The following is a 12,589-nucleotide window of genomic DNA, read 5'->3' as shown; positions in this document are numbered from 1 at the left end:
GAAAACTAATTTCTTGTATTGAAAGAAAACATATATAGTGGTTTTAGGAGTAGGAGAGTTTTTAAAAGATGTGTAGCTTGTGATGCTGTATTTATATTTTTTTATTATATGGATTTGGTTTTAATCTCAATGTTGTTAATCATAATTTGTTTTTAATGAAAATTAATAGCTAGCAGAAAAACAGCTGACTCTTTCTTAGTGTTTGGAGCTATTTTTACAACTGGCATGCATCACGCTAAAACCTTTTGAAGTCATGTGCTTACAGTGATTATGTAGACCATGAAATACTCTATCTGTAAACTATCTTCTGTAAGCCAACATGTCATCAAACTGTGTCAGAATAGACATTTGATATACAACTCACTACTTCTTTAAATCGAAAGCTCTTAACTCATATAGCAGAAAGACTCTATGCTTGCCAAACATGGGTTTGTGCAGAACTGTAGCATGCTATTCCATGAACTTACTTTTACCAGAAGGTGGAGCTGATGTTCTACGGTAAAATACAATAACTTGGAGGAAATTTTTCTTGATGCTTCATTGTACATGTTTTATCCCAAATACTACTACTACATTTTCTAAACACTTGACGATTTTGCTGGGTCAGTTGCAATTTGAATATAGTTTTATTCAAGCATCTATATTTAATTTTTCTAGAGGGTTGTCCAGTGGTTTTACCTAGGTGGGATTTCCCCTAGTTTTTTCAAATTTCTTGGACCTATACTGCAGGAGAAAGAAGGTTGGACACTCATGTTTTAAAATGTGTATTTTTATTTCTAAGATAAGGTGAACTGTTCTCATAATTTATTACAAACAATTTTTTCCTTCCAGTTTCCTAGTCAAGCTAATTTCTAGAATGAAATAAAAATTAAGGAAAATGGTACCAAGATATTGTAGCAGAACATGCCTGCATTATTCAAATGTTGAAATGTTGTCAAATCACACTTTATTTTATAAAGTGAAATGATTACTTTCCTTGGTTAATGAAGGATATAACTTCTAAATCAGACTGTAGGAATTAATTTGGTCCTTCTCAAAAAGTGCTTGAAGGGTTGCCAGAGGTGAAAACAGGCGGAGAGATCAGCATAGCAGATGGAAAGGGCAGCGTAACCAGACCACTAGTAAGAAAACAGCATGGAGGGGTGGTAGGGAGAAACCAGAAGTAAACACCTGAGTTCTGGGCTGTTCCTTTTACAGTCTTCAAAGGGGTGTTTTTGTGAGGACCATACTTAAGGCTGTTCTCTTACCCAACTTCCAACTCAGTCTCCTTTTCTCCTCCTCTTTTCTTCTGTAAGTGGAAATTACCAGAGCTAATGTAAATAGAATTAATCACTTTAAAGCCACTTGAAATAGTCTTCATCAGCTCCTTGACCTGTAAGGATACACAAAGTGAAGAGTGCTCTTTCACAGACCTCCACACACGCTGTGATGCTGTCCTGCTGCTGCCCTTAATGGACCATCAGTGGATATTGTTCTGAGCTCCCTTTCACGTTAAAGCTGGGTTTCATTTGTTGTTGAAAGGACAGAGGAGGGTGGAGTACAGAAAATCTTTTAATATTGGGAGAAAGAGGTTTCCCGTCAAGCCTTACAGCCATGACTGTTCTCTTTGAAGCACTGGAGAAAGCAGAATGTGTGGTTCGGGACCAGCCAGGGACAGCCTGAAGACCAAAGCAGATCAGATGTGAAGAGTTGAAGAAGAGAATACCTGTTTACCCTCTCTCTCTCTCTCAAAAAAACCAACAACAACAAAAAAAACCCCAAACAACAAAAACAAACAAAACCAACCAAAAACCAACCCCCCAAAACCCACACCACCAAACAAAATAACAACCAAAAAAAACCCCAAAACCAAACAACTCCACTACCACTTCCCACCACTCCACCCACCCACCGCCCCCCCCCCAGAAAAAAAAAAAAGCCAAAACAAAAAGACATACCACCTTCAGGGAGTGGGATATGGAAAAAAAGACTGTACTGCATTGTCTTCTACACTGTGGTTAATAGATCAATAGCCTTCCTCTCAGTCCAGTGTCTGTTTGGAAAAGAAAATACAATATATTCCATAGAAATGGATGTCTTTTTCCCTACCCAGCTGATTGTCAAGAGATTCAGGTTCACATATCTGTGGCCTTTTCAGCTGTTTCCTCTCCTTGACAGCTATTTTTCAGAGGTCATAATTTCATTATATCCACATAAAATGTGCATGAGAGTTTGGACCATAATATGACCAAGAAGATTGTATGTAGTCACTGCAAAAGAAATAGGGCCTTTTTTTTTGTCATCTTTCCTTATAATGAATGTTATGAAAAAAGAGGAAAAACATACTCTCAAAGCCAGTTATAAAGCTGTGTCTCACCTTAGATAAATACGTTGCCTTCAAACAGATGTCTTTTAAGGTGTCCACATGAAGTGCAATGTCTGATGTCTCACTGGAAGCCTGCATAAAATGAAGGAGCTGAACCTCTACTCCCTGGGCTGAAGATAAGCACCCAAATCACAGAAACATCTACCTTTGATGTTTCAAGGTTTTTTAATAAACTCTTGAATTGTGCAGTGAGGTGTAAATATTAAATAAAAGCACATAGTTTTGATTTGCATAGCTTAAATTGATTTTGATAGAATTTGTTTTATTAATTTATTTCTTTAACTACAGCTCCTGGCTGTTTTTAAAAAATGTGATTTTTTTTTTTTCCTCTCATGTTATTTTTGCTGATTAATCCTCTGATTGCAGTTTGCTAAGACTTGATGCATAAGCATTTCAAATGTAATTTTAATGAGTCTCAAAAGTTTGCAATTTTCCTTGCTACTGCAATAAAAGACAAGATATATGGAAGTTTTATCTTCCTTATTTTTAAAACTAAATTAAACCGTAGAAAATAGATTATTTGTATCTGTTCCTTTCCCTAAAAGATTCAAGGAAAACATGATGTTAATTCCGAAGCAGTTAAATAAAAGCTAGCCCATCCCACTGAGCTGCTCATATTATTATTGGGCCAAATCTGTGTGTCTTGCCTGAGAATAATATATGTGTAAACTAACAGCTTAAGAATTTGGCCCATCATATCTCTTCCCAAGCCATGCTGTGATTCATTATAATTTTATATCATTGTCCATTTTGATGCCAGTGGGAGGCTACAGATTTTTACCTTCTTAAATAATCTTGTTACTGTGTGAGCTACAAATACTACTTTGTTTCAAATGTGTGCTGAAAAGAGAAAATAATGTTTGTAAATCTTCCCTGTCCAGGGTTCCCTCAGGGTCCTCTTTAGGTAGAAGGAATGAGTAGAAAAAATAGAAGAAAAAGAAGTAAATTGGCTGATATCTGACTAAGTGTTAGGATCTGCTGTTCAAACCCTGCACAAGTTTGGGAGGTGGCTGAACTTGGCTTTCTAGAGAAGGTCAGATACGAAAGAAATTACCGATCAGTATGTGTATGTTATCTGCTGTTAACACAGAACAGGGAGTGGCCGGGAAAAGCATTAAGAAAGTAACTGCACTGGATTTTCTGAATTTATCTACATATACTTTTCAGTCACTGTATCTCAGTAAGCCTTTGATTAAAAAGCTTGTTTGTCTCTCTGGATGTCTGTGTTGAAGAGATTCTTTTGTGTTTTTCTTTCACCATTAGCTTGTTTTTGATTTGATGGAGCTTCTTATAAAGTGGGTTTCCAGTCCTCTGCTAACTTTTGCAAATATCTTGTTATCTTTCTCCATTTTTGTCAACATCCTTCTACATTTGAAAACCTCAGAACATAAAATTTGAGTAGTTTCCCACAAGCAGCTGATGCAGTGCATCTGTTGTTGTCGTCTTAAGGATCTTTTTGAAATATCCAAGGATTGCATTGATCTTCCCAATTGTACCTTTGTGAGAAGAGTCCGCAGTTAGCGGAAAGCCTACCATGCAATCAAGACTTTCTTAATTCCATCTTCACAGGGTAGTCTCCCAAGAAAGTAAGTTTGTTCCCATATGTATGATTTGCAAAATTGGTATTGCAACAGAGACTGTTTGTTTGCATACAGGCAATCGGTGGTGTTCTGGTTGGTGAGGTGTTCTCTGTGTTATTTGCCCCTCCATCAGCCTTCGTGATCTGCAAGCTTCCTCTGTAATGATTTTAGATTTCCGATCATTAGTTCCTTTTCTCCCTATTTTTTCCTCTTATTTTTTCTGCCGGCAGATTTTATCAGTAATTATTTTCCTCCTGGTCATTGTTCAATAATGTCATGCTTAAGAAATAAACCCTTCTGGAATACATTAGAAACATATCTTCCTAATGACAATTTCCTGTTTATAACTGCATCTGGAGACTAATGTAACTAACTTAACTAATACTTGCTTTGTATTGCTTCATTTCCTAAATATAATGGCATGCAAGACTCAGTCAAATGCTTTGTCTATTTTGACAAGCTGCATTTTTTGTAAAATCCATATTGATCATCGTTAATTTCATCTCACTTGAATTCTCTAGTTCTCAAACTTGATTTATGCCTTTTGAGAGTGGAGACGTGGTAGGGTCATTTTGTTCACCCTTTTTTTAGTATTGGCACGGAATTATCTTCTGGAACTTCCTCAGTGTTTTAAGACTTCTTGACTACTTGGAGCAAGCTTTGGCCAGCTGTTCTAAAACTCATGCAAGTTATTCAGATCTACTTATTTTAAAAAGTTTTCGTGTTGAGGCTGTTGTTCAGGACTCTGAGATGATTACAGTTAGAAAATCAAGCATTTCGTCATCATTTCCAACATACACTATGGCTTTAACTCAGTAAAATCAAGTATTATTTAGGCCTCCTCTTCATTACTGCACAGAAATACTTATGTGCATCTTGTTTATAAAGGGACATTTCCAAAAAGCCAGGGTTCACTCAGGTTCAACGCTGTTCCAAATCAAGGTGTGCCCCAGGATTATCTATTGTGTAGGTATGTTTCTGTGTACTGTAAAGCACATTGGAAATTGAGATGCCGAAACTGTCCAGGTGATCTGTGGGTTTTGTGGTCATTCCATTTAATGCATAGCAAAGTGCGCCAAGCGCGGAACCCTGTTGTACTATGAAAAGGTACCACATATGTCCTCAAAGCTTTATCCAATAAAAGAACTTAATCAAATAACAAATCAGAAGGGAAAGCTGGCAGAGTAGGGGTATTAAGTAAATGTATGAAAATTATCTGAAAGACAATTTAAGTTTTATATTCATCTTGGAAAAAAAAATCTGTGCTAATAAAATACTGATTGGCCTATCATTTTCCTATTTTGTAAAGTAGAGACTTAAGAGTCAAATGGATTAAATTGGTAGTATAAAATTTAAGTCCGATTTTTCAGGGGTTTAATTAATGATTTTATTAAAGAAAAATTTTTTTTTTCTGTAGCAAATTTGATTTGTCCTAGAAAGTCAAGAAATATTGTTGGCCAAAATGCCTATAAACCAGTGATTAGGTTTTTTTAGTTTTATTTTCTATAAGATGATTTTTTTAAAAAAATAAAAAGATGCAGTGAGATGACCCACCTTAATTAAAATAAAGGGATGGGGATAGTCATTAAAGTGTATTAAAAATATTCTCTAAATATGTGAGAAATGGGCTTGAAGATAAATAGGAGGACAGGAAAAGAATGTGTATATTGCAAGAGCTATGTATGTGATGTTGGAGAGGCAGAACTAGAAGTTACGTTAGATTTGCTTGACTTTTGACTAGTTGATTTTCACTACTAAATCATCATGTACAAACCTTCATAAAATATTTGGCCAATAACTGTAGCAATCCTAGCTGTTGAAATGTAAAATGGGTATTTAGATTTAAGAGTTGGTTTTGAGAGTAGCATAGAGTGGTTTAGGTGGGTTTTTTTGTTTGCTTTTTTGGTGTTGTTTTTTAAACTAACTTGTGAAGCGTGTGATACTTATCAGCTCATGTGATACATTAATCAGTAATAAACTGTCTGATGGGTCATGTTACTGTATGAAGTTAATAGGATCAATTATAAATTAATGTTTAGTTACTAAAATTTTCAATAAGTGTACTTTCAAAATGAGGAATAAAATTGGGAGGAAGGGAAAAACAGGTTAATAATGTGCTTTCAGGGTGGTTCTTAAAACTAATTAATTTGCCATGAATGGAGCTGCCTACAGGCAAAATGAAATAAAACAGATGGAGACAGTCATACTGTGTAAAGCAGTTGAGTTCATGGAAAGATTTCCCAAGTACTAGTTGGCATAGGAATAGAGATAGAGCAAAAACCCAAGTTCTCAATTAATAATCAGTTAATATAAGGGGTTTAGGTGTTTGTGGGGGAGGTATCAGTTGGCTACAGCCAAGTACTTCACAGTCACAAGGTTTCTGTTTTTCAAGTCTAACCCTTCTTAATATAGGTTAGCACCCTTGTTGACATCCTAGACTGTTTATGCCACTAAAAGTCGTTGTCCTCAATGACTTTTTATATAATTTATTTGTACTGATGGTGAATTATGCGCTCAATTATACTTGAGTGGGAGACGGTGTGTTCAAACATACAGCTCTGAAGCAGAGACTCCAACTCCTCTGGCCTTCAGTGAGTCATCGTCCTTATTTATGCATTTGAAAATACCATTCCAGGCTGTCAAAGATTTGAGAGGAAAAGGGCTGGTAACAGAGTGAAATAAAGAGCAATTCCATATCTTTGCTAAGAAAGTTAGCCAAGTTAGAATATTCATGACGCTTCTTAACTGCCATGCAGTAGCAAATTTTAGATACTGTGCTTATTTTATATGCAGTGTTCATGAGAGAAGGACAAGTCAGACCTAGCAGCTAGAAAAGGAGATATAAAATGATGGAAAATGTATGGAATAGGACACATTACCTGACCCAGTCATATAAAATGTTGTCTAGCCATCATCTAGTGAACTTTCAGCAAATAAATCCTGAGAATATGATAGAAGGGATCAAGTATTTCTTAGGTGTTGACAGCTGTAGTGCTTTAACACTGAACCTGTTTAAAAGAACTGATTTCCTTAGAGGAACATACGGGAAGTACCCTCGATGCATGTGTACAGGAGTGAGCGTAGAAATAGTGGGGTGTGAAAAACATAATGATGTTCACTGCTCAACAGCAAAGCAGTTGACAAACTGTCTGACCGCATTCATGTTTCTACTGTTCTTCTAGAAATCTCATGCAAAAGCTTAAATCAAGTGCCTAAACAGCAGATAAAAGTTTCAAGAGAACCAGCTAGGTAATTTTAAAATACTTTTTCTTGAATTACAGGAATATTCTATAGTATGCAGTCAGAAATGCTGTTCTGTGCCCAACTGTGACTTTGGGAATGGTTGGCATTGTTTATAAAAGCTTTTTGAAGAAGTAAGGAAATAACTTCAGTCGGAAGGAGTTGAGAGGAAATGAGAAGTACTAACTATTGATGCGATTGCTGTAATATTTTTCATCTTATAGTTTGCAAGACATATCAAGAAATCTGAAGGCCAGAAGACCCCCAAAGTTGAATTACAAATCTCAATCTATGGTGTAAAAATTCTAGATCCAAAAACAAAGGTAAGAGACTTACATATTTGTGGTGCTAAACTAGTAATTGAATATTGCTTTAACTGTTTTTAATGTTTTTATTGTTCTATATTTTAAAGAAATATTTAAAAGAAAGCCATTCTGTTGATGGAAAATTCTTCTAAAATGCCATTTCTTGTTACAACACATGGGTGACATCTTCCCAGGAAGGTACATGATACCCCAAAATACAGACTGTAGTTAATGAGGGATTTAATTATTTTAATCCTTTCGCACCACAACTTTTAAACTCTGAGGAAGATGAAAACACTGTGGTAAATAAATGTTAATACTGCATATGACAAACATCTTTCCAAATGGTCACCATTGTGGAGGTGCCGACATGTAGGTATTTGCAGGTGAATGAGGAGATAATTTGTGGGCAGTGACTTATTCTTCATGCTGCTGCTTTGGAATTGCACCTGTCTTTCCTAAATCTGTTCATTTCTTTTTCCTCCTTTTTTTATGTTTTTAAATTTTTTTATTGTATCCCCCCTCCCTAGAATGCTTATGTTTCTCAGGTGTGTTACTCACTTCTCTGTAAACTTCATGTAGCAGACCGTAAGCACTATTGTAGGCTTTTTGTCTGGCACAGCATGGCAATTCCTGTGTTTCAGCAGTTCCGTCCATTGAGTCATCCTGTGGATGGGTTTTCTGTTCCTTTGTCTGCTCTGGTATTTTGGAAGGGGTTACATCGTAGGCAAAACATCCTCCTCACAGACTTCAAAGAGGAATAATGAGATAAATATAATTAAGCTAAAAAGTATTTATCCAATAGTCAGCAATTCTTAACATCTGAGTGCTCTTAAATCTTGTATACATATGTTGAACGTTGGATTTGAATGAACTGTTTGTTACTGCTTCTTAATCCTGGAGTAATTGCTACCATTCAGACAGTGATACTGCCTTTTGAGAAGAGGTAGCTTTAGTTCAAGACTAAACCTACTTGCAACCCATTTTCGCTTTAGACTCTTGATACAACCACAATTCAACAGTTCATAAGCGAAGGTGGCAAGAAATACCCATGTCAACTTTAATTGCAGTTTTTGCATTTTCCTTATGTCATAGAGCAGAAAGGGGTACTAAACCCCATATCCTGGCAAAAACTGTTATAAAATAACAGTTTTAAATGCCAAAATATTTTAGTCTTCCTGCAGAGATTAACAGAAAGCTGTGGGATGGAAGTTCCTTGGGGAGTAGGAACATTCTAATCTCTTAGCAATGTTGTTACTACAACTCAAATGGTAATCAACTATGAGTGGTCTTTTTATCTCCCCCACTTTGTTTCTTAAAGCTACATGTAAATGTAAATTTGAATCAAGTTTTCCTTCTTTTTGCACAATTTTATAGATGCTTTAGGAAGTTACTAAATTCCGTGTTATCATCGCTGATTAAAATACTTTTTTCCTGTGTTTTTGAAACAAATCACTTCAATATTGTTAGAGGAATATTGGTTTATATTTATGTGATGACTATTAATTGTGGTAGGATCAGGAGGCCTGCTCATTGATTCTAGACTTGGCACTCAAAAAAGGAGGATTTATAGGAAAGTGGTTCTGTCGGTCAATGATATAAAGTAGTTACATGGATCTATAAACCTAGAAGAGCCATAACAAAGATGTGTTATTATATGTAACTGTTAAAGAGCTACAACAGAAAGAGATTAAATGTGAGAGAAATCTGGGGACATGGAAGAAATAGGATACACAGAAGAACATCTGTAAAGACTGAGAAAAGGAACCCAGTTGGAGCAAGGGGAAAAGATTGCCCATATGGTGCATTTTTTTGATAAATGGTTGTGTGCAGAGAGGGCATGCCCTTGTTTGTCAGCTTATAGCAATCTGGAAACCCCAGTGCTGCACAGAAAATTTCCTTTTTTTGATAGATAATAGTTCAAATCTAAACTGCATATTTTCCTTTAAAGCAAATACTGCTTTCCCATGTAATAAGCCAAATAAAATAAAATACCAAGAAGAGACTTGTTGAAGAAAAACAACAACTAAAAAATAGTTGAGAGTTTATTTCAGTCTTTTCAAGCTCTCTCAGCTGAAGAGCGTTGCCACTGCAACTTTTTAAATAGCTGGAACAAGCTTTTTAATGGAAAGTGAAATATAGTACCAAAAATATGCAAATAACAGTGTTTAAAAGCTGGTTTTGTTGCACCTTAAGTAAGCAGTTATTTAGATGTCTAATTTATTTCTCTGTGCCCCTGTATTTGGATAAAAAAATTAACTTTATTTCTGTTTTCTAGATTTAAGATAAAAAGGTAAGGACTTATTTCAGTAAAACCATTTTAACAAACCCTGGGAGATAATGAAATCTGAAGATGGTGTGCACCTGGAAAAAGAACAGAGTATTTTACATAATCAGTCCCTAAATAAATTGCACAGGGATGCAAAGCAACAGTAAAACCAATCTTCTAAACCAGAAATTACTGTCCAAATAAACACTTCCAGATAAATGCTGTCCAAATAAAAACTTCCTGCTTACATTTAGTAAAAATGGGAACATTTGTTAGGCGATGAGTTTGCTAACTTCTGTTATACTTTAAGTCCATTTTTGGGCACTCTCATGTACAATGAGAGGCATTCAGAAATGTTACTGCAACTTGCCTGCTCTTATGTACATGAGGGAATCCAGAGATTTACTCTGTGCATCTTTATCCTAAGCAAGTATAGTAGTTTCTTGACAATAGTCTTTCTTTTTATTTGCAGGAAGTCCAGCACAACTGTCAACTCCATAGGATATCATTTTGTGCCGATGATAAAACTGACAAGAGAATATTTACTTTCATATGCAAAGACTCAGAATCAAATAAGCATCTGTGCTATGTATTTGACAGTGAAAAGTGTGTAAGTATGCAGGACGCTTTAAAAGAATTTGGGTGACTGTTACGGACTTTGATTGGTCTGCTTTGAAATAAAACAGGAATTTTTACTAAAGGCAGATAGCCCTTTAATTGGGGTCACTTGGATATAATGTTTCATGCCAATATAGTGTCTTATAACTTAGATGCATTAATTTAAAGGGGGAGCCTTTTTCTTCATTGGTGTAAGGTGGTTTTCTGGGACAATTCTTCTTTCTACCCCGCTCAATATCCTAGGCCAAGCATCTGCAATACTTTCAGAGAACAAACTGCATCCCACCAAGCTTGAAATGTTTGCACAGCTGTTTTGCAGAGATTGCCTCAACCCTGTGGCTGAGATACCCTCACAGGCTCTTCTGCTGATGTGTCTGCCCCAGAATTTTTTTTTTTTTTATAGCAAGGTTCCCCCTTCTGTGCCTGCCCCCCTGCCACGTCTCTCGAGTTTGTTAATGCTGTGATGCATTACCAGAGAATTCATTGCACCAACCACTGACATTCTCGTGTCTGAGCTAGAACAGGGCAACTGTTCAAAAATGTGCAATAGGAGAAAAAAATAATACTTTAGGACAGGAAATGAAGAAAATGGTGTCTAGCTCAATCAGGGTCATGGCAGAAAGTAATTAACAAATAAAAACACTGGAATCAACACCAAAAATGGATGTTTAGGGTTTTTTTTTTTTATAATCTGGAGCCTCTCTTTTTGTCTTATTTTGAAGTAGTTGTGATATCATACAATATCACAAGGAAACAATATTTTTTTAGAAAATGATGCATATTCACTTCTATTTATATGTAATTATGTAGCATTATGTGTTACTTCACAGTGTTTCTGATTATTTTGTTGTTCACCTGCATTGCTCCAGTGCCTTCAGTAGATATTGTTCAGAATTGCTCTACACCTATGTTCATTTCTCTTCAAATTTCTATCCTATGCCTCTTTTTCACACGTTCCCATGATTTTAAATTGCCCTTGCAGTCTCTGCACACTAGTACCATTTTTATTCCGGACCAATGCACCATTTCTTCTTCTCTCTAACCTGGTATTTCACTTACTTTTTTCCTCTGTTTCACTCTCTGTTCATTAGTACTCTCAGATTTCAAAGGATCCCACCTTGGTTGGTACTTTCCATTTCAGCCAATCTTCATCCTTCCAAGAAGATAGTACTGCATACTCCCAGTGTCCGTTACACTTTTCTTTTACTAACATAAACAGTTATTCTCTAAAGCAGTTCAGCTTTTTTGGTCTAATTCAGTCTAATTTGGTTAAAATAATCTCTTGTGATTTTTATTTTTATTTTTTAAAAAGGTGGCCGTATGGGTTTTTCCACAGTAAAAAGATAGTGGGATTCATTCCCCATTCCTGTAGAACTCAGGTCTTCACACACCGCTACTGAATGACTTTACTGTTGCATTGATGAATAAGAGGCTGGGAGCATCACATTCTGTACCATTTTTGTGCATCCAGCCCTTCATGTTTTTACAGGTAGTGAAGGAAAAATGTTCTCAGCATTGAGCAGAATGCTCTGCTTTCATGAGGAACAACCAATTTCAGGTTTTCATTTCAATGAAGAGGAGAAAATTCTAGTTTAGCTTTAGCCAGACTAATGTTTTTTCCAATTTTGTTTGTTCCCCTGCCAAATTGTTTAAAAAAAAAAGTTGTTACTTACTGAGTTTACTTTCTCTACTGAAGTTCTAAAGCAAATGGTGCATCCATATGTTCACCTTTTATTGGTGCCTCTTGTAAGTCAGCATTTTTTTCTGAAACCTTGGTGTGCTTAATCAACAACTTCTACACTTATGTTTACCCCTGTTATTTTAAAGTAGATCTTCTGCACCGACTGTATATATACAGCGTAACGTATGATGTGAATCAGCATAGAATTAGTAAATTATTATATTTTGCACATACAAACGCAAATTCTGTTTGGTTGGATTTTTGTAATAGGGGTCAAAACATCCGTTAACATGAAAACAGTAATCCATTAAAACAATTTATTTAATGCTTGAAAAGCCTGTATTTGCTTCAGAAATCATCAGAATAATACATACTACAGCATGCTATCTGTATTTATGGAAATTAGAGGCATAATTTATACTAAAAATTAGCTAATTGTATTCTGCCTGTTCAGTCTTCCTTCTTTATTTGATGTATTTTTAAGTTGCTTTCATAGCATTTTCTGTTAAGGTATTTTGCTGAAGAGTGTTT

The 12,589-nt window shown here is 35.7% G+C and overlaps 1 protein-coding gene across 4 annotated transcripts in view; it reads left to right on the top strand.

Annotated features, from left to right (window-relative positions):
• The window catches only part of GULP1 (GULP PTB domain containing engulfment adaptor 1), a 137,190-nt gene that overhangs the window by 92,804 nt on the left and 31,797 nt on the right, over positions 1–12,589 (top strand). For all 4 annotated transcript variants that reach the window (XM_059820196.1, XM_059820198.1, XM_059820195.1 and 1 more), the window contains exons 5-6: positions 7,410–7,508; positions 10,232–10,369. In XM_059820196.1, coding sequence (XP_059676179.1) covers positions 7,410–7,508; positions 10,232–10,369 — 237 coding nt within the window. The remainder of the gene's footprint in view (positions 1–7,409; positions 7,509–10,231; positions 10,370–12,589) is intronic.

This window comes from Gavia stellata, chromosome 8 (genome assembly GCF_030936135.1).
Source record: "Gavia stellata isolate bGavSte3 chromosome 8, bGavSte3.hap2, whole genome shotgun sequence".
NCBI lineage: Eukaryota > Metazoa > Chordata > Aves > Gaviiformes > Gaviidae > Gavia > Gavia stellata.
This window is presented reverse-complemented; position numbering and strand designations above follow the sequence as displayed.